Source organism: Octopus sinensis, linkage group LG10 (genome assembly GCF_006345805.1).
Source record: "Octopus sinensis linkage group LG10, ASM634580v1, whole genome shotgun sequence".
Taxonomy (NCBI): Eukaryota; Metazoa; Mollusca; class Cephalopoda; order Octopoda; family Octopodidae; genus Octopus; species Octopus sinensis.
Genome location: NC_043006.1, coordinates 85,303,807 through 85,327,331, shown reverse-complemented (window position 1 = coordinate 85,327,331; position 23,525 = coordinate 85,303,807). Strand labels below are relative to the sequence as shown.

The 23,525-nt window shown below is 39.7% G+C and overlaps 1 protein-coding gene across 2 annotated transcripts in view; it reads left to right on the top strand.

Moving 5' to 3' along the window:
* Window positions 1–23,525, top strand: part of LOC115216375 (meckelin-like) — a 61,212-nt gene that overhangs the window by 30,534 nt on the left and 7,153 nt on the right. The window contains exons 13-20 of one of the 2 annotated variants that reach the window (XM_029785668.2): window positions 4,256–4,407; window positions 6,117–6,371; window positions 8,915–9,338; window positions 12,013–12,221; window positions 13,854–13,976; window positions 14,655–14,753; window positions 16,434–16,536; window positions 21,439–21,581. In XM_029785668.2, the coding sequence (XP_029641528.2) occupies window positions 4,256–4,407; window positions 6,117–6,371; window positions 8,915–9,338; window positions 12,013–12,221; window positions 13,854–13,976; window positions 14,655–14,753; window positions 16,434–16,536; window positions 21,439–21,581 (1,508 nt within the window). The remainder of the gene's footprint in view (window positions 1–4,255; window positions 4,408–6,116; window positions 6,372–8,914; window positions 9,339–12,012; window positions 12,222–13,853; window positions 13,977–14,654; window positions 14,754–16,433; window positions 16,537–21,438; window positions 21,582–23,525) is intronic. The other variant, XR_005001059.1, reaches the window with a different exon arrangement.

Genomic DNA, 23,525 nt, shown 5'->3' with positions numbered 1-23,525 from the left:
AATGATCTTTCTCTCACTTGCTCTCTTGTTACTTAACTACAGCAGCCTCACCGTCACCCCATTTTCTATCATTCACTTTCAGCACATTCTCTTAGCACAGAAGTAGCTAGCTATTGTTGCTATCCACTTCTCTGTTAAGAGTAAGTCTACAGCTTAATATCAGAGCCATTACATACCAAAAATAACTTACAACTTTGCATCTTCCATACAATACGTCAGACTCCGGAATTGCTGTATTACTCACTTCTTGCAGACAGCATAACCAAAACAATATGTCCCCTTTGTACTCGTTTCAATCACTGGACTGTGGCATTGTTGGCATGTTGCATTGAAAGGTTTTTTTGTCAAAGAAATCCACTGCCCGACCCCCACCCCTGCTGTACTTATTTCTTTAAAAGTCTGATACTTATTCTTCTGGCCTCTTTTGCTGAACTGTTAAGTTATAAGGATGTAAACAAGCCAATACCAATTATCAAGCAATGGTAGCAAGGACAAATACAAAGACTCACACACACACATGTGCATTTATACACACACACACATTTATATTTGACTGGTATCCATCTACCAGATTAACTCACAAGTCATTGGTCAGCCTGAGACTGTTATATAAGACGTGTCCCAAGTACATTGTAGTGGGACTGAACCTGAAACCACATGTGGTTACAAAATGACCATAACCGCACGGCCATGCTTGCATTGTGTAGACAAACCTTAACAGCATTTCAATTGAGGTCATCGTCATCATCGTTTAACGTCTGCTTTCCATGCTAGCATGGGTTGGACGATTTTCACTGAGGGCTGGCGAACTAGATGGCTGCACCAGGCTCCAACCTTGATTTGGCAGAGTTTCTACAGCTGGATACCCTTCCTAATGCCAACCACTCTGAGAGTGACCAACCACTCTGGGAGTCTTATAAATAAATAATGGTTATTATCACCAATAAATATTGTACAAGCAAATCCCATAACCCAGTCTTCAGTAGCATGTTAATACATTTTGGTGCTTTCATATAGTAGAAGACATTTGTCCCAGGAGCCATACTTTGGGATTGGACCCAAAATTATATGGTTGGGAGGCAGACTTAACCACAGTCATACCTGTGTCTTTCAGTTGTGCTACAATTCTTTCTGTTAATTTCGTAACCTACTTCATTACTTTGGTGTTTCTAATGTCACTTTTTGTTTTCTAGTGTTTCTACTTTACCCTTACAGCAGTTGCTGATTGATTATAACTGCTATGTCAGTCATTGGATCGACACCTTTCTTTACTAGCTGACTGCTCATGTGAGTGACTAGCATATGAGGGGGTACTGAAAAGTTCCTGGCTTTAAGGGTATCACAAAAGGCCTGGTTGGAGGCCCAACCTTCTGAGTTCTTTTACAGGGCTTGGAAAAACTGAAGGACCACTGCAATAAGTGTGTAAATCTGAGAGACGATTATGTTGAATAAAATCATAACTGATCTTCCTGTATTTTCTTTTACCCAGAGCCAGGAACTTTTCAGCAACCCCTTGTATATCTTACTTATTACTTTACTACCCACAAGGGGCTAAACACAGAGAGGACAAACAAGGACAGACAAACGGATTAATTCGATTATATCGACTCCAGTGCGTGACTAGTACTTATTTAATCGACCCCGAAAGGATGAAAGGCAAAGTCGACCTTGGTGGAATTTGAACTCAGAACGTAGTGGCAGACGAAATACCGCTAAACATTTCACCCGGTGTGCTAACGTTTCTACCAGCTCGCCGCCTTATATATCTTGTGTATCTTACTTGTATATCTTACTAAACTCTATAGTGCATAGCACGCGCGCACACACACACATTTCATGCGGATAAAGGTTAAACTTAAATCTGTTTATTTTGTGACAATATTTACAAATTTATCGGTATGAGTAAAATATCCTTTATATTTATTTCTATTTGTGTTATTGAGTTGACTGTCAGGAAAGTAAATCAAGACCTGATATTAGTTATGCTCCAGTAATTTTTTTATCCCTTTGTATCGTTTAGTAAAACTGTCATTACACATGAATGTCTGATCATGGATCGGACTTCATTGGTCACACCGTAAGTGAAACTGATAATTTGTACAAGGCTCTACCAATTATAACACATGTATATGCTTCACTGTTGTTATAATTGCTAGTTTCTTGTATAAATGTGTAAATTCCTTAATAAGTGCATGCTTTTGTTTGGTATTAAATTTTTCTCTCCATTTTATTATGTACATCGTCGTTTTTTTTTAAACGTCACTTATCTGTGCTTGCGTAGGTCAAATGGATGTTTGTTGAGGCAGATTTTCTAAGGCTGGATGCCCTTTCTGTTGCCATTCCTCACTGGTTTCCAAGCAAAGTAATATTTCCCTATGACAGGACGTATTTTCTTGGAAGATTAAAAATGAGTGAGGGTGGGGGGGCATTGCTTGAATAATGACGACACTGGTTTATAACTGTTGCATGATGTTAAAACAAAGAGGCACATCCTCGTGTATATATATATATATATATATATATATATATATCATCATCATCATCGTTTAACGTCCGCTTCCCATGCTAGCATGGGTTGGACGACTTGACTGAAGTCTGGCGAACTAGATGGCTGCATCAGGTTCAAGTCTGATCTAGCAGAGTTTCTACAGCTGGATGCCCTTCCTAATGCCAACCACTCCAAGAGTATAGTGGGTGCTTTTATGTTCCACCGGCACAAGGGCCAGTCAGGCAGTACTGGCAATGGCCATGCTCAAATGGTGCTTTTCATGTGTCACCTGCACAGAAGCCAGTCCAGTGGCACTGGCAACGACCTCGCTCGAATGTTTTTTCATGTGCCACCAGCACAAGTGCCAGTAAGGCAGGTAACGATTATGCTCGAATGGTGCTTTTTATGTGCCACCGTCACGGAAGCCAGTTTGTTACTCTGGCAACGATCACGCTTGGATGGTACTTTTAGTGTTCCACTAGCACGGATACCAGTCATCGAATTTGATTTCAATTTCTATATATATATATATATCACCGTGACCGACCAGGGTATCAGATGTTGCTACACATCGCTGGTCACAATGCACTTTGCATTGTTTTAGCCTTCAAATGACGCCACCCTGCTGGCTAAGTGAGCAGGTCAACAGAAGAAAGAGTGAGAGAAAGTTTTGGCGAAAGAGTACAGCAGGGATCACCACCACCCCCTGCTGGAGCCTCGTGGAGCTTTAGATGTTTTTGCTCAATAAACATTCACAACGCCCAGTCTGGGAATCGAAACCGCGAGTCTGCTGCACTAACCACTGGGCCATTGTGCCTCCACACACACACCCACATATATTGATTTTCTGTAATTTCAGTTTATCTTAAGTACACCTATACCACAGAAGATATCATCACTATCATCGTTTCTAATGTCCAATTATTTTGATGCATGGGTTGGATGGAATTTGTTGTAGAGGGTGGATGCTTTTCCTGTCACCGATACTCACCTCTATCCAAATAAGGTAACATTTCCCCATCATCAGATATGTTTTCACAGAATATTGGAAACCAAGGACACTGCTTGCGTGATGGTGACACTCGTTTACAGCTATCATGTGATATCAAGATATGGGGACAGTAGCGCACACACACTTAGATATTCAATATACATGTCCATATCACAGGCTTTCAGTTTCAGTCTAGTAAATCCACTCATAAGGCTTTACTATAGTAGAAGACATTAGCCCAAGGTGCCATGCAGTGGGATTGAACCTGGAACCATGTGGTTAGGAAGCAAACTTCTCACCACACAGCTTTGATTTTAGTGAACTGGATATTGTTAGTGCGGTCTCATCTGGGACCTTATAGTTTCATGTGGTTGGGAAAAGACTCCTCACACAGCTTTGATTTTAATGAACTGACACCATTTGAGTGTGGCTGTCGCCAGTACTGCCTTACTGGCCCTCGTGCCGGTGGCATGTAAAAGCACCCACTACACTCTTGGAGTGGTTGGCATTAGGAAGGGCATCCAGCAGTAGAAACTCTGCCAGATCAGATTGGAGCCTGGTGCAGCCAGCATGGAAAGCGAACGTTAAACTATGATGATAATGATGATGATGATGGATATCTTCTGTTCAGTCTTGTCTGGGATTGCACTGTATTTTATCTTCCAATGCTGGTTAGTTGTGCTGTTAGGGGCTTGTGGCTGTTGGAACTCATTGATCTTACCTTTTCGTCCCAAAATACTTGATTCTAGATTCAAATGTTATTGTTTCTCTTGCAGTTTATGTCAATAACTACGTACGATTTGCTCAGTACATGAAGTTTGTCTTCCGACTGCAACCCACGAAAAATGGCCTCATTTATCCTCCATATTTGAAAATTGTGTACGGCGAAAGGTCTTGGGCTTCTGCAGTTGCACTCAGTAATGTCCCGGTTTGTATTATTGAGTTATCTTTTATTTATTTCCCTTTTATCTTTTACTTGTTTCAGTCATAGGTCTGTGGCCATGCTAGGGCAACACCTTGAAAAGTTTAAGTCGAATAGTTTGACCACCCCCAGTATTTTTTTTCTTTTTTGGTTTTAATCTGAGACTTAGTCTCTTGGTCTCTTTTGCTGAATTGCTAAGTTACAGGGAGGTAAATAAACCAGGACTGGTTATCAGGCAGGTGGTGGTGGTGGTGATTGTGTGTGTGTATAACAAACTGAAACACAAAAGACAAACACACATTTATATCTATCTGTCTACCCATCTACCGACCAACCGACTGGGTGGCCGGCTGGACGGATGTGTTGTTGCATCGGCTCCGAAGGTAATCGCCTTTTTCGACCTTTTATTGCACATATTTTGTTTTAATTTTTGTACACAAGGTGTGTGAAGCACCCAACTATTGTTTGAGTGTGTGTTCAAGGGAGGAATTGGTCCCTAGGAGCAGTTTCAACCCTATTTATATTTCTATTTTTTTTCTCGACTGAAAAAATTTGAGAAATTTCATAGTGGGACGCTGGTTAAATTCATTCATGCACCAGCATTTCCCTAGCCTTGAAACACTTGGAGAAAAAAAGAATAACTCCTGCACACACACACACTCTAATACAACTACAGACATGGAAAACACAAACAAATCAAAGGCAAATTTGAGAGATGTGAAAGTGAACGCTGTCAACATCTTTGATACTGCGACCGTGATCGTTAACAGCCCTGTCACCACCACCAACAACAACAACAGCGAAATCATCACAAAGCCGTCCACCGTCACCTCCATCAAAGACAGTACTGCCAACACTACTACTACAACTAACACCTCTGCTACCAACACTACCACCAATACCAAGGACAAAACAAATTTCGCCGAAGCGATAAAACAAAAAAGAACAATCGTGAAATTCACTGCAGAAGAAATAAACAACACAAAGGCGCTTCTTAGCAAAGAAGGAGATAATTTACATCTCCAAATGCAAAAACATATCATAGAAAACACACAAAAAAGAACATCATCATCGTCGTTTAGCGTCCGCTTTCCAAGCTGGCATGGGTTGGACGGCTCAAATATATAAAAGGGTTACTTACCTTCTAATTTTTACATTATCCTGAATCATTTCTCATTTTATAGGTGCAGGCATAACTGTGTGGCTAAGAAGTTAGTTTTGTAATCTTGGGTTCAATCCCACCATGTGGCACTTTGGTCAAATGCCTTCTGCTTTAGCCTCGGTCTGGCCAAAGCCTTGGGAATTGATTTGGTAGATGGAAACTGTAAGGAGCCTCTGTGTGTGTGTGTGTGTGTGTGTGTGTGTACCTTTGCTTTGACATCATGTGATGGTTGTAAATGAACATCACTGTTATACAAGCAGTGTTGTTTGTTCCCAGACTTCAATGAAAAACATGTCTGGCTGTGGGGTAAATATTAGCTTAGAAACAGGTGAGGAATGGTGATAGGAAATTGCATCAAGCCATCAAAAATCTGCCCCCTCCCAAATTCCATCTGACCCATGCAATCATGGAAAAGTGGATGTTAAATGATGATGATTTTTGGTCTATCATATTCTTTCTGTTATTACATCAGGTAATATGATAATATGTGTATTTTTTTGGATGGTTATATAGAAACAATACTCTAGCAAAGAATATTTGTCTCCTTTTTCAGATAATATTCAAATCTGAATATCTACAAGATGAAACTGGTATTGAAAACAGCATCAATATAGCTTTTGGAACATTGAGTGTCTTTGCAATAATCTACGCTGGTTTTAATACATGGGCATGGTCAAAGAGATCGGCACGCATTTCTATAGACTTTGCCACATTGGTTAACCTGTTTCTTAACATGTGTGCTTCACTTGGTAGTGTCTTCTTCTTTACAATACTTGGCATTGGTATATATTTTCTTCTCTTCTTCAAAGTAAGTAAAACAAATTTTTTTCTTTCCTTTTTTGTGATGCATGAGAAATTTATTGTCAGTGGCGAGGAAATATTGGGTCATCCCATAAATTGAGACCCCCTTCAGTCATGACTGACCGTGGGATTGCACCTAGAAAGTTACCCTCCCAGGCACAAGTCAAGGCAAGGTTGTTTATGGAAGACCAGCAGTTACCCATGCATACCAGCCTCCCCTCTCCATGCCACCAGTGTTATCTAAGGGAAAGGCAACAGCAGATACAGCTTGGCACCTGTGACATCGCTACTCATTTCTATAGCTGAGTGAACTGGAACAACGTGAAATAAAGTGTCTTGCTCAAGAACACAACACGCAGCCCAGTCCGGGATTCGAACTCACAACCTCACGATCGTAAGCTCGACGCTCTGACCACTGAGCCATGTGCCTTCACCATCCCATAAATAATGTGTTTTTTTATACTTCTTTTATTTTTCAAAATTAAGATAAAGTTCTTTTTTAATCTAAAATATACTCTTCTTCATTTTCTACAATGCTATTCCATCTATCTGGTAGGCTTGCAAGGCCTCTCTTTCAAAATTCACTTGTCTGTTATGAAAAATACTCCTCCAGTATTGTTCTGACCTTGCCTACAGAATTCATATTTTTTCTGTCCAAATGATTTTGAAGACTGGAATAAATGATAATCAGATGGGGCAATGTCTGGCAAATATGGTGAGCTGAGGCATCATTTTCCATTGAAACTGCTCCAGCCATTGAAATGTCATCCTTGCTGTATGTGACTGAGCATTATCCTGATGGAAGAACACCTTTTGTCTTGAAACCAAAGATGGTCGTTTTTCTTCTACACTGACTTAAGCTGCTCTCAGTAGATCTTCTTTGTTATCGTTTGGTTTGGATTTAAAAGTTAAGGTGGACTAAACCTTTTATATCCCGCCAAACAGATAACACCTTATGTGGATGAAGACCTTCTTGAAGTCATTAGGAGGTTAAATGAAATGAAGTGGATCCAGCAGAGAATAAAAAAAAAAGGATTGTTGATTGAATTTATTTGCATATTAATTATTAGACTCACAAAAATGTCAGCCAAAAATTAGTTTTATCATTGCCACTGGTGTGTATATTTAGGGTACAAGGGCCATAGAATAATGGTAAGTTGTTAAAAAGTTGTCTGTAGTGAGGGTTCAGTTCTGTATAGTGTCATTTCACTTTTTTTTTTTTTTACTCATCTTGTCTGTGGTATCCCAGCTGTAATCAATGGTCTACCAATAATGATGGTTAAGTTAAACCTGTTAGCATTTAAACCAGCCATATCTCTCCCAAATATTCTACCTGTTTTATGTTCAGACTGCCAGATCCAACCTCTCATACCTACCCTACAATGTCATTCTGAAAATATACAAACACATAATTGGAATCTTGAAGCTACAAGATAATGCATGGTTAATTCAAAACAATACGAATGAATAAGATATATATTTAACAAAGAAACCTGAAAGCAAAAGGGTTAATCAAGTTGAGTGACCTCAGTATCTTAACCCTTTGGAGACAACAGGGCCAATCTGTTGGCCAAAAAGTCAAATGATGAAAAAAATTGTATTAATTCATTCAATTTCCTACAAGAATCATCATCATCATTGTCATCATCGTTTAACGACCGTTTTCCATGCTAGCATGGGTTGGACGGTTCTACTGGGGTCTGGGAAGCCAGGAGGCTGCACTAAGCTCCAGTCTGATCTGGCAGTATTTCTACAGTTGGATGCTCTTCCTAATGCCAACCACTCCGTGAGTGTAGTGGGTGCTTTTTACATGCCTCTGGCACAGGTGCCAGGGGAGGTTGGCAATGGCCATGATCAGTTGGTGCTTTTTACATGCCACTGGCACAGAAGCCAGTCAAGGCAGCGCTGACATCGGCCACATTCGGATGGTGCTTTTTACGTGCCACTAGCACAGGTATCACAACTACAATTTCCATTTGATTTTTATTTTGATGTTGATGTACTTGACTCAGTAGGTCTCCTCAAGCACAGCAGGTCGCCCTATGATCCAAGGTAAGCACAGTAGGCTGTCCTGCTATCCAAGGTACTTTTGATGGGCTGGGACTGCTATGTGAAGCTGGTGCAGGAAACAGCCATGAACTCATGTTATTTGACGGCTCTTCATAGTCACAGCATATCTCCAGAGGTCTCGGTCTTTTGTCATTGCCTCTGTGAGGTCCAACATTCGAAGGTTGTGCTTGACCACCTCATCCCATGTCTTCCTGGACCTACCTCTACCCTGGATTCATTCAACTGTTTGGGAGTGGCACTTATATAGTTTTATATATGTATAGTAATTACTTTATTACCTCCACCTTAGTGATGAGATCTTTATTCTACCTCAACAGCTATTGAGTAAAGTTAAATTATGAATATGTGGAATTAATGCTTTCCTATTTTTCGTTTGAAATCCTAAGATAAGGAATATAGAGAAAAATATATTTTTTGTTGCATAATTTCTTTCAGAATCTTACCAGAACACGATAGAACCATTTTTGTTTTCTCTTTCAGCAACAGAACACAGTGATAGTTCTACCAATGTCTAGTCCTTTACTGAAAGAAAAGTTTTCTTCATTTATCGTAGTCACGTTTTGCTTGAAGTTTTTCCACATGATTCAACTACTTGTTCGGCAGTGTACTGTGGACATGTTTTTCATTGACTGGGAAAAACCAAAAAGTCACCAGAAAGAGTCCACTGTGTCTGCTTGGAGAGTCTTATTTGTTGCCAATGAATGGGTCGAAATTCAAACCTCCCGACGTATTAACATTGTTTTTCAGCTTTTATCATTGTTGTTCCTGCTCATAGTTGTCGGCTTTGAGAATTTTGCATTCAATGATGCCAGTTCTAGCTTCACAGCCCCTGACACTGGTAACGTGGTTCCACAAAACCGAGTTTTCAGATTTACTCTTTCGACCACCTTGTATCTTTTGATTGGTAAGTTACCAAAATATAATGATTTCATTTTTTTTTAACCTGCAGTTGCATTATATATTCACCATTCACACATTCAGAGAGAGAGAGAGAAACAGCAAAAGAAAGACGCACACATGAGGAGGTGCTGAAAAGTTCCTGGGTTTAAGGGCATCGTAAAAGGCCTGGTTGGGGGTTAAACCTTCCGAGTTCTTTTACAGGGTTTAGAAAACAGAGGGACCAGCTATCCGAATTGGTAGATAAAGCAATTAAGGGTATGAAGACAGGAAAAACTCCTGGCCCATCAGGAATCACTGCAGAGATGCTTAAAATATCTGGCAGTGTTGGCTGTAGTCTAGTCACCTGTATAGTCAATCAGGTGATATATGAAGGAATCTTACCCAATGGCTGGTGTAGCAGCCATTGGTATGACTATTGGTGCACCATAGTCGACTGCTACAAAAGTAAAGGTGATGCATTAGATATGAATAATTACAGAGGTATCAAGTTGTTGGATCAGGTAATGAAAGTCACAGAGAGGATCATAGCCCAGCTAATTAGGGAGAGAGTCAGTTTAGATGAGATGCAGTTTGGGTTTGTGCCAGGGAAAAGCACCACTGATGCTATATTTCTAGTAAGAAGGCTGCAGGAGAAATACCTAGCCAAAGATAAACCTCTGTACCTGGATTTCGTTGACATAGAGAAAGCCTTTGACAGGGTCCACCAATCCTTTATCTCGTGGTCAATGTGGAAACTAGGGATAGATGAGTGGTTGGTGAGAGCTGTACAAGCCATGTACAGGGATACTGTCAGTAATGTGAAGGTTGGTAACAAGTATAGTGAAGAATTCTGGGTAGGGGTCCACCAAGGATCAGTCCTCAGCCCCCTCTTATTCTTCATAGCCCTCCTGGCAATAACAGGGCAATTCAAGACAGAATGCCCTTGGGAGCTTCTCTATGCTGATGACCTTGCTCTAATTGCTGAGTCACTATCAGAACTAGAGAAGTTTCAGGTGTGGCAGCATGGTCTAGAATCGAAAGGCCTTAGAGTCAATCTAGCAAAAACCCAAAGTCTTAATAAGTAGGAAGTCAGACAAACCACAAATCCCTTCAGGTAGATGGCCCTGCTCAATCTGTATAAAAGGCGTAGGTAGAAACTCCATAAAATGTACCTGGTGTATGCTATGGACACATAAGTGGTTCAGCAATATCAAAGGAAGGCTAACTGGGAAGATAGTTTTTGTGTGTGTGGCAAATGCTCAGGTGCTATAAACACTGAAAATGTGCAGAGAACAGCTTCTGTCATATGCCAGGGGGAAAAACTAGTAGTAGTTGATAGCTTCCGTTAATTAGAGGACCAAGTCAGTAGCAGGGGTGGAGAGTGTAGCTGCTAGAATAGGAATAGTCTGGGCAAAGTTCAGAGAGCTCCTACATCTGCTGGTGACAAAGGGCCTCTCACTCAGAGTAAAAGGTAGACTGCATGACGCTTGTGTGTGTGTGAACAGCCATGCTACATGGCAGTGAAACATGGGCCGTGACTGCTGAGAACATGTGTAAACCTGCAAGGAATGAAGCTAGTATGCTCTGCTGGATGTGTAATGTCAGTGTGCATACATGACAAAGTGTAAGCACCCTGAGAGAAAAGTTGGACATAAGAAGCATCACATGTGGTGTGCAAGAGAGATGACTGCACTGGTATGGTCATGTGTTGCATATGGATGAGGACAGCTGTGTGAAAAAGTGTCACACCCTAGCTGTAGAGGGAACCTGTGGAAGAGGTAGACCCAGGAAGGCCTGGGATGAGGTGGTGAAGCACAACCTTTGAACGTTGGGCCTTAAGGAGGTGATGACAAGTGATCGAGACCTTTGGAGATATGCTGTGCTTGAGAAGACCCGGCATGCCAAGTGAGACTGTAAACATGGCCTATGCCAGTGCAGCATAACCGGCCCATTTAAGAGTACCCTTCAGTCATTGGGTAATAAAATGCGCTTGCAAAGACCTGTTGAGTCAAGTGAAGTCATTGTCGTGGTTGATGACAGTACTGCTTGATTGGCACCCGTGCTGGTGGCACATAACAAGCACCATTCAAGCATGGTCAATGCTAGTGCCGCCTGACTGGCTTCCGTGTTGATGGCACATAAAAAACACTATTTGAGTGTGGTCAGTGCCAGTACCAGCTGACTGGTCCTGTGCTGGTGGCATGTAAAAAGCACCCACTACACTCTCGGAGTGGTTGGCATTAGGAAGGACATCCAGCTGTAGAAACTTTGCCAGATCAGATTGGAGCCTGGTGCAGCCTTCTAGCTTGCCAGCCCTCCCGTCAAACTGTCCAACCCATGCCAGCATGGAAAGCAGACGTTAAACGATGATAATAATGAAGGACCACAGCAATAAGTGAGTGAATCCGAGAGGGGTACATGTTGAAGAAAATCATAATTAACTGATCCTCCTGTATTTTCTTTTCCCAAAGCCAGGAACATTTCAGTACCCTCTCATGTATATAAATTAAGCAAAAATCTGCTGGGAGTTGCAAAGGTATGTATTTGAACAGCATAGACAAATACAGGCATATCAAATACCGTACAACATAAATTCTTGGTTTATTAAAAATATTTCTGCAACTAAAATGTTTGATCCTTGTTGAGTTTCATGGTTTTGTGTAAAGACTGAACGGTTTGTTGAATTTACTTTTTCGTAGCTACTTGCCAGTGGCTGTACAAAGTTATATTCTATGAGAGGTTTATTGAAGACATCATGCAGCAGTTTATTGATCTGTGCTCTTTGAGTAACATCAGCGTCTTCATGATGGATCATCTGCTACATGGATACTATATCCATGGGCGATCTGTGCATGGCAAAGCAGATACAAACTTTCGAGGCATTCAGAAGATGATGTCTCGCGAACAGGTAAGGGCGATTCCTGTTTTCTCCTCTTCTCTCGCTTCCTCTCTCCTTCCTTCTCTCACTTCATTCCTCCCTCTTCCCTTCCCCCTCTCATTTCTTCCCTCCCTTTCACTTAATCCCCCTCTCCTTCCATTTCCACTATCTCCTCTTCTCTCTTACTCCCCTCTCCTCCACTCGCTCTCCCTTGCTCTTCTAACCCCTCGCCTTGTACTCTACCCCCTATTCCACCTCACTTTCTGCAGTGACAGAAATACTTGTTAGAAATTAGAAACACTCTTGGCCTCAGCATTTTGATCCCTGCTTATTTTATAGACTCTGGAAGGAGAAGAGGCAAAGTTGTTTTGGACAAAATTTGAACTCAAAATAGAAAAGGGCATAATCAAATACCTCAAGGTTTTTTTCTACAATACTTTACCAATTCTGCCAACCATATACGTGCAAGTTTATTTAAATGTCACCCATGTTATGGAAGTATTGTGTTCCTGAAAATCTTGCTGAAAACATTGTGTTCTATAATTCAAAACCTGTTTTCCAGTATTGGTGTGTTTATATCCCTGTAACTTAGCAGTTCAGCAAAAGAGACTGATGGAATAAGTACTAGGCATGAAAAAAAAGTACTGGGATTGATTGATTTGATTAAAAATTCTTTGAGGCAGTGCCCCAGCATGGCTACAGTCTAATGACTGAAACTAGTAAAAGATAAAAGGTATATAATTTTAGATGTGGGCCTAGCTGTGTGGTTTTGGGTTCTTTGTGCATGATATCTTGGTAAAATATCTTCTGTTGTAGTTGTCTGGTGACCTATGTCTGTGAGTAAGATATAATTTTCTACTCTAGGCACAAAGCCTGAAATTTTTGGGGAGGGGGCCAATCAATTAGATTAACCCCAGTACGCAACTTGTACTTAATTTATTGACCCCGAAAGGATGAAAGGTGAAGTCAACCTCGACAGAATTTGATCTCAGAACGTAAAGACAGACAAAATACCTATTTCTTTACTACCTACAAGGGGCTAAACACAGAGAGGACAGACAAATGGATTAAGTTGATTATTTCGACCCCAGTGCGTTACTGGTACTTATTTAATCGACCAGTGCGTAACTGGTACTTATTTAATCGACCCTGAAAGGATGAAAGGCAAAGTCGACCTCGGCGGAATTTGAACTTACAACGTAATGGTAGACAAAATACCGCTAAGCATTTCGCCTGGTGTGCTAATGTGAGGAAGATATAGTAGCTGGATTGCATGTGTGTGTGTGTAAGTGTGAATATATACCATTATGAAACACTGAGTTGCATTGCACCTTTTTGTGAAAAGATAACTTTGCTCTTTGATGTATAAAAAAAATTGATAAAATTAAATGCAAACATAAATAATTAGATGTGGACAAGGTGATCAACTAGATCCCTTGAAGATGGTGCTGAAACTTGGCCATAATCCAAGGACTGAGGCCAGTAAAAGAACAGATATTACAGATATTGAATTTCCAGGAGCGTAGGACATTAAATAGTCAAATTTTTATATTTTATTCCCCCAGAATTTAAAGGCAATGTCTACGAAAATATGCTCTAAACAGTGTAAAATATGAATGACTGATTTTTTTTTAACAAGTCTTGTTATTTACCTTCATCCAGAATGATCTTTGCAGTGAGCGAGGCTTGCTCCCCAATACTGAACAGCAATCCTTTGAAATGTCATTACCCAACAAATTACGAACGTGCTACGTACAGATTATGATGCCAGTAACCTTCAAGCAGGTGAGTTCTATTTATTTATTTATAATTTAATTATTTATTTAGATATTTATTATTTTTGTCTTTGTCACAAAATGAAATTTCTATCCAGACTATTCTTTTGAAAATTTAAGGCAGGCAGGATGTATTTACAACACACTACGCTACACTATGCTATACACGTGTGCCTGGGTGAAAAAATAGGATGACGGACTCTGGGTATGTAGTTATATTCATTCAAAGCTGATGATTTAACTCCATTGCACCTCATAGTTTCTCATCTGGCATATGGTTGCTAGTACACATCTTTGACAAGGACCAAGAATGCTGAAGTGCATCTGTACACTCTGTACACACACACACACACATGACAGGCTCCAGTATTCTGCAAAAACATGTCTGGTCATGGGAAATATTATCTTGCTTGGAAATAGGTGTGAGTTGGCAACAAAGACATTGTGACATAGTAATTCCATCTCAGTGAATTCCGTTTGACTCATGGAAGCATAGAAAAAGACAGTACATTAAAATGATGATGATGACACACATACTAACATACACTCTCACTCACACACACACAACTTACACATTAATAACACACTAGCATACACACTCATGTGAACACACACATACACATAACTGTTGCATGCCAGGTCATTATTAACTGTCTTTTTTTCCATTCTGTTGTATGTTCTGTTTTAGGGAGGTAACCGTATGGAGAATGGTAACAATGGTCCCAGTCATGATGTTCTTCGTGCCCACGAGATAATGAATAAGTATTTGTCTTCCTTCATTGACCACGTGAGTAGAAGTGAAGTTAATTTTCTATTATTATTGCTGTTTAACCCTTTCAGACTTGGGCCCCTGTGTCTAACTTTCCACCTGGGCTTTTGAGTAAAAAAAATAAATAGTTGCATGTACAGCAAACCAATGAACAGAATAAAAAAAAAAATTCTGATGAATAACAATTATAGGCCTTTCTACTACCTTAGTCAAACTAATGGACAGAATCACAAAAAAATCCAGGAAAATAATAATAATAGACGTTACTCTCAACTACTGCTTTTGTTAAGCTATCTGATGGTCAGGGTTATCAAAAAATTAAGGAGAATAACAATTATAAGCTTATCTCTCAACTACCATATTTGTTAAGTAATCGTCAGAATCACAAAAAAATTTAGGAGAATAATAATAATGGGCCTCTCTCTCAACTACTGCATTTCTTCACCAGAATCATTACTTGGATCTTTTCGGTTTGAATGGCAGTTTTTTAAAATAATTTCTACGTAACGAAACACTTTTAAACTTTGTATACTGGTAGAATGTGTTTATAAAACATCGTTTTCTCTTGGCTTTATTGAGAAAATTCTATAGTTTGTAAGATATTTGTTGTTTTTTTTCTTCAATTTCTGCAATTTCAACCAATCAATGACGTCTATTGAGGTAAAAACATTCTGTGCCGTATAAATATGTCCCTCATTTAAGAAACAGATTGGGTTTATTTACATTTCTGAAGAAAAAAAGATACCCTTCCCCCACCCCCACCCCTAACCCTAAAACAGATTGAAATGCAATAGATCGATACTAGGGTCATAATTATGGGTGACAATTTCATATGACACCACTAGAAAAACTGCCGTTCAAACTGAAAAGATCCCGTTACTTTCCTCATAACTTCCACCAGTTTGATTGTCTGAATCACTCTCACTGCTGGTGCAAGTGTAAACTCTTCACCTGAGGAATGAATAGTGTCAGTAATTTCCTCAACTGCAAAGAGTCTTAGGCTTTGCTCATTTACGAGATGACATACTGGTTTCATTACATGCTCGTTTCATGGCAAAACCGTCTTTTTTTCCCCCCATAAACAAAAGTAAACAACAGCTGTGGGGGACACCATTAACAATGAGTCATAAACACACTTGACTACAAAGCTGCTGTGTGATCTGTTGTTTACTTTTAGTATTTTATTTCCTTTTTCTGCATGTGATGTTCATTACTGCTTTTGCACAAATCCAGCAGAGATGACATTTAAACTATTGTCTTTGCAGATCAGCAAATAGACCAATCGAATTGATTGATTGATTGATTCTAGTTTCAGCTCATGAGCTGTGGCCATGCTGGGGCACTGCCATTTTGAGTAAATACCAAGCTTAAAAAAAAAAATAAAAATAAAAATAAAAAAAAAGTCAACTAAAAATTCTTGAAGGTTTTATTTGTCCCAGCGCTGTAAGTAGAAGACACTTGCCCAAGGTGCCATACAGTGGAACTGAGCCTGGAACCATTTGGTTGGGAAGCAAGCTTCTCGGCAAGTGATCGGGTTTTAATTTATACTTAAAGCTGTTGGACTTCACATCATTTTACTAACGACCTACAAAGAGTGTATTAACATTGCACCATTTCATTTCTCTTCCATCGTTGCTGTGAGAAGAAAGTATTATGTTGGCATTGTATTGCATTTGAGTCTCTTTGTCTTTTGTTTAGTCTTTGAAAGATGCTGACTATTCTGTGAAAGACAAAACATTCTTGGAAAATGTGTTGAATGCCGAGTTTATTGATACATCTATTCAAGGAATATTTTACAACGGTAATGTAGGATTTTCCTGTTGTTTGTCTTTGATTTAATTTTTTTTATATATTAACATTTATATATGTGAAGATGTGTAGGGTAGAGGTTATGTATGGTGTTGCACACATGATTGGTACTGGTGCCATGTAAAAAGCACCTGTGCTGGCAGCATGTAAGAGCACCTGTGCCAGTGCCTCATACAGAGCACCTGTGCTGGCACCATGTACAGAGATCCTGTGCTAGTGCCACATAAACTGCATCTGTATCGGCACTATATAAAGAGCACCTGTAACAGCATCACATAAAGAGCACCTGTGACAGTTCCACATAAAATGCACTGGTGCTGGTGCCACACAAAAAGCACCCTGTATACTCTGTAAAGTGGTTGGTGTTAGGAAGGGTATCCAGCTAGAGAAACCAAGCTAAAACAGACCATGCAACCTGGTGTGGTCCAGCCCCTATCAAACCTTCCTGCCTGTGCTAGTGTGAAAAATGAACATTAAATGATGCTGATTTGTTCTTGGGCAAAAGCACTTCGTTTCACATCGCTCCAGTCCACTCAGCTGTAAATTAGTAACTTTGTGACAGAATAGCATTCTGTTCAAAGGAAATGTTGGCTTGGCTTCCTAGCCAGTAGAGTGGCATCATTTGAAAGCTACAGTAATGCAAGGAAATGCATTGTGACTGGCGGTGTATAACAAAATCCAATAATCTGATTTGTATAACGGTACTCTTTACTCTCTTTTATTCTTTTGCTTGTTTCAGTCATTTGACTGTGGCCATGCTGGAGCACCGCCTTTAATCGAGCAAATCGACCCCAGGACTTATTCTATGTATATTTATTCTATCGGTCTCTTTTGCCGAACTGCTAAGTTACGGGGATGTAAACACACCAGCATCGGTTGTCAAGCGATGTTGGGGGGACAAACACAGACACACACAAGTATATGCACACACACACACGTGTGTGTGTGTGTGTGTGTGTAAGTCCTGGGGTCGATTTGCTCGACTAAAGGCGGTGCTCCAGCATGGCCACAGTCAAATGACTGAAACAAGTAAAAGAGTAAAAGAGAGTAAAGAGTATATATAAGCACAAGTGTGGTTGTGTGGTAAGAAGCTTACTTTCCAACCACAGTCACTGCGTGGCACCTTAGACAAGTGCCTATTGTTATAGCTTTGGGATTTGGTAGAAGGAAAGTGAAAGAAGCCTGTCATATATACATACATATATGTATGTATGTGCGTGCATGTGCATCTTTGTGTCGGTGTTTTTCCCTCATCACTGCTTGATAATCAGTGTTGGTGTGTTTACATCCTCATAACTTAGTGGTTCAGCTAAATGGAAACGACAGAATAAGTACCAGACTTAACGAAATAATAAGTACTGGGGTTGATTCAGTTGACTGGAAATTCTTCGGAACGGTACCCCAGCATGGCTGAAACAATGACTGAAACAATCTTCTACTATAATAATACTCTTGTGTTCTTCTCTGTCACAACATATGAATGAGAAAGGAAGGGGTGATAGATGAATAAGGAAGGAAGGGGTGATGGCAAACTGGTGGTGGGAGCGTTTCAACTCTGTGTGAGGAGTGTGTGTGTGTGTGTGTGTGTGTAAAAGGGAGGTGTGTGTGTGTGAAATGGAAGTAGGATGGTGAACATCCAATGTTGAAAAGAAAAATCAAACAGCATTGTGTGAGTGTATGTATGTATATGTGTGCGTGTACAAGGGAAGTATGTGAATGTGAGCCAGCGTTATTTAGGTAACAAATGATGATTGATGCCACATCTCAAAAGACAACCACTAGATAATATTGACAAGTTGTGGTGTACCTGAGCACCGTATACAATAATTTCATTATTAAAAGAGTATTAATTTGATCTACCATTCATATTCTATCTGTTTTGTTAAAAATAATTATTACAATCGCACACACAAACATATACAAACTCAAGAATAAAAAACGACTGCAGTTGAAAGGTATATTATAAATTTGGTAATAAAAGAATTATCAAACTAAAAGCTTGGTTTTGTACCTTATTTATATACAAAATATTACAGTTAGCCATTATTTTTGATGGCATGGGGCCAGATGGTCTTCCACTATAATAATATAATAAAAATAAATGTGCCCTTTTAAAGCCTAGCCAAGCTCATGGGCCCGATTTCAATGGCGTATGTGTTCCCCAGTTGGACGAGATGCCAGTCCATCGCAGCGTTATTTTTGCCAGCTGAGTGGACTGGAGCAACGTGAATACTATAATAATACTCGTGTTTTTCTCTGTCACAACATATGAATGAGAAAGGAAGGGGTGATGACAAACTGGTGTGCAATGGAAGTGGGATGGTGAACATTCGATCCGGGAAAGGAAAATCAAGCAGCATTTCAACTCTGTGGGAGTGTGTGTGACAAGGGAAGTATGTGAATGTATGTGTGAACCAGCATTCTGTAGGTAACAAACAATGATCATGTCACATCTCAAAAGACAACTACTAGATAACATTGACAAGTGTATTAATTTGATTCACCATCCATATTTATATATAAAATACTACAATTAGCTGTCAAATTTGACCGCACGGGGTCAGCTAGTTAAAAAATAAAAGGTAAAAAGTGCTTAGTCACTTGCTAGTTTCTTTTGAATCAGAGTTTATGTTGCTTGAGTGATGCAGGAACTGAACTCGCATCCACTTAGCTAACCTATTACACACGATGCTTTATAGAAAAAGAAAAAGGTAGGCCTTCAAAGTTCTTAATTACCACTAATTGGTCGGGCTATGGGGACATTGAGATAATAACTCTTATAATTTTATGTGTGAAGTTATACCAAAATAGGTCAAAAGTGGGTTATGATATTTTGTCATGTGGAAAAAAGTACATTACTGTATTTGCCCTATTTTAATTGCAAGGGAAAATACATTTTAAATTAATTATTGCGGCTAATTTTATAGATAAAAATTCAAGCCAAGAACCACCTACTTAAAAATTTGAATCAAAACTACAAATCTTGATAACACTCACGCATGTACACACAAAAGGGAAGTTGCCTCCCTTAGAATCTCAAAATTATCTCCCCTATTAAATTTTTGTTACGGGGGGAAAAAAACTGAATTTTACTTCTGTGCGTTTGATATCCGGGGCAGGAAAATATTTTTCCGTTGTGTGACTAAATCTTCGCGCGTCTAATTTTTGCTGTGGAGGTGTTAACCTCCATTCTAAATTCCTCAGCACAGACTTGACTGCTTCACTTCTGAATTCATTTTCATTTGAAACAAACATTTAGTTCATTGCTTTGAGAAGTTTGCCTTTCGTCTTTACAAAGTTTGTTATAAAAAATACTAGTACGATACCCTGGTACTTCATTATCATCACTCACCTTCTCTCTCTTGCATGCTTATTGTCTCTCTCTTTTTCCCTTGCCCTTCTCTCTCGTTGGGTAAACTATGTCTCTCCTCTACAGCAGTACACTTGTTTCTGTCCTCTTTCTTGTGACCACTCTCCCTTTCTTTTGGCTGGGTAGCCATGTACCTTCTCTGTAGCAAGACACCTGTTTCTCTCTCTCTCTCTCTCTCTCTCTCTGTCACACTCTAATCTTTCATCATATAGCACAAGATCAGCTCCCCTAATACACGATGGACTTAGTGTCCATCTACCAAATTAACTCAAAAGGCATTGGTCAACTCAAGGCTGTAATAGAAGATGCTTGTCCAAAGTGCCAAACAGTGGGACTGACCTTGAAACCAGCTAGCTTCTTAATCACACAACCATACCTGCACGCACACACACACACACACACACACACACTCACTCTTTTATTTGTTTCAGTCATTTGGCTGCAGCCATGCTGGAGCACCACTTTGAAGGATTTTAGTCAAACAAATCGATCCCAGGACTTATTTTTTAAAGCTTATTACTTATTCTATCGGTGTCTTTTGCTGAACTGCTAAGTTATAGGGATGTAAACACACCAGTATCAGCTATCAAGCAGTGATGGGGGGCGGAGACAAATACAGACACACACACATATATATACACACACACGACAGGTTTCTTTCAGTTTCCGTCTACCATATCCTCTCATAAGGCTTTGGTTGGCTTGAGGCTATAGTAGTAGACACTTGCCCAAAGTCCCAGACAGTGTGACTGAACCCAGGACCATGTGATTGGGAACCAAGCTTCTTATCACAGCCACGTATGTATGTGTGTGTCCTACCCACTGGTTTTGGTTTACTTACGTCTCTTTAACTTAGTGCTTTGGCAAAAGACACTTATAAAATAAGCACCAAACTTTTAAAAAAAAAAGATAAAAGTACTGGGGTTGTTGATGTCATTGACAAAATCCTAACCTTGTATCTAAGTAAATAATGTTTACTTGGATACAAGTTTAGGTATAGAAGGTGGGACACAATCAGTTACATTGTCCTCTATGGAAGATCTCCTGGTTGACGTAATCTAGATCCTTGATGGAAAAGTTGTGACCAACAGTCGTCAACCAGGATAATTCATCTACGAAGCAATTGCCCCAGCTCCCCCTCAGGGTTGGCGAAAGCAATATGGTGGACAACGAAAAACATGACTGCTGACAGTCAAGGCTGATCTGGAACCCAACCTATGCCCCCATATCTACGGTGTTCGCTGCTGGAATAAGGAGTGGTTGGAGATCACGCGTTTGTTAGCCTCAAATCGCCAGATCTGGTTGGCGTTTGTGAGAGATGCAGCATTGAGGATGAATGAGGCCAGCTCAACCCACCCTGGGTGAATGCTTTCTCAAGTCAAGTCTATGAAAGATGACAGGCAAATGCAGCCTCCGAGAGGGGTTTGAATGCAAGGTGCAAAGATAAAAACTCAACACAATAACACATTTACTTTAGTCTATTTCTGTTATCAATTCACTCTTCTTTTTTTTCTTTTTTTCCAGATAATGGTCATTCCTTTGATCGTCTCCTCTTCTATGGTCATGAAATTCTGTTAGTGCAATTTGAAATCCTTCTCTTCAATGTAGTTGATCTTATTTGGCAGAACTTCATCTTGGCAGCTGCTCTCACTTATGTTGGATATTCAGTAAGTTGGTACTATGAGCTTTATCATCATCATCATCATCATCATTACTAGTTTTGTTTTTTGCTGAACCTTTGTTCATGAAAGTGATAAGAGAGTCCAGTTATTATTATTATTATTATTATTATTATTTTAAGGTGGTGAGCTGGCAGAATGCTTGGCAGCATTTTGTCTTTACATCCTGAGTTCAAATTCTGCTGAGGTTGACTTTGCCTTTCATCCTTTCTGGGTTGATAAAATAAGTACCAGTTGAGTACTGGGGTTGATGTATTCAACTCACCCCACTACCCTGAAATTGCTGGCCTTGTGCCAAAATTTGAAACTATTATTATTATTATATTATTATTATTTTAAGGTGGTGAGCTGGCAGAATGCTTGGCAGCATTTTGTCTTTACATCCTGAGTTCAAATTCTGCTGAGGTTGACTTTGCCTTTCATCCTTTCTGGGTTGATAAAATAAGTACCAGTTGAGTACTGGGGTTGATGTATTCAACTCACCCCACTACCCTGAAATTGCTGGCCTTGTGCCAAAATTTGAAACTATTATTATTATTATTATTATGTTAAGGTGTTGAACTGGCAGAATTGTTTGCATGCTGGGCAGAATGCTTAATGGCATTTTCTCTGTTTTTATGTTCTGAGTTCAAATTCCGCTGAGGTTGATTTGCCCTTCATCTTTTTGGCATCAGTAAAATAAGTACCAGTTGAACTCTTGGGTCAATATAATCAATTTACCCTCCCCCAAAGATACTGGCTTTGTGCTAAAATTTAAAACCATCATCATCGTCGTTAAGGCTGCAAGCTGCTAGAATCATTAGCTCATCAGGCAAAATGCTTAGCTGCAATTCGTCTATCTTTACATTCTGAGTTAAAATTTCACTGAGGTTGACTTTGCTTTTCATCCTATAATTGAAAGGATTATTATTATTATAATTATTATTGAGTGAGAGAGCAGTGCATGCCATCAAAGTGACACTGGGGTAAAATATACGAAGCCCAGTATACCCATCATGACTACCCGTCTGATAAGGGTACATACATCACAACAGCGCATGACCTTGCAGGTGGGGCCCAGTTAGAATTTTCTTCTGGTTGAGTAACCCATCCCACTCAAAATGTCCCTGAATAAGGGTTGTTAAAGGATGTTGAACGAAACGCCCATGTTTCCAGATGTGAACTATTCAAACCCCAAAGAATCCCTCTCAATACATGGCTATGATGCTCCCCCACTACTTCTGCTCATGATCAGAGATGCACATATTGTCAGCCACTAAGGGACATGGTCAACTGGTTAAGGTCAAACAACTGACAAGCAAATCTGTGGTATTGAGCAGAATATTTGCTGTAGCCCATCTTTTATACCAAGACAAAACAATGTACATGATAACACTTCCAATCAGTTAAGATCAGAAGCCACAAGAACCACTGCCTGGTACTGCATCAGGGCATTTATTATTGTTGTTATTATTATTATTATTTTAAGGTGGTGAGCTGGCAGAATTGTTAGCATGCTGGGCAAAATACTTAGCAACATTTCGTCCATCTTTACATTCTGAGTTCAAATTCTGCTGAGGTTGACTTTGCCTTTCATCCTTTCGGGCTTGATAAAATAAGTAACAGTTGAACACTTGGGTTGATATAATTGATTTACGCCCTCCTCCAAATTGCTGGCCATGTGCCAAAATTTGGAAACAGTATTTCAAATTTCACCTGAAAAGATAAGTCAACCTTGGTGGCATTTGAAGTGAGAATGTGAAGATGGACGAAGTGCCACTAAGCATTTTGTGCTGCAAGCTAACAATTCAGGCCAGCACTCTGCTCTGAATAATATTAATATATTTGTAAGGTGGTGAGCTGGCAGAACTGTTAATGTATTGGACAAAATGCTTAGCAGTAGTTTTGTTTGGTTCTTTGTTCTGAATTCAAATTCCACCATGGCTGACTTTG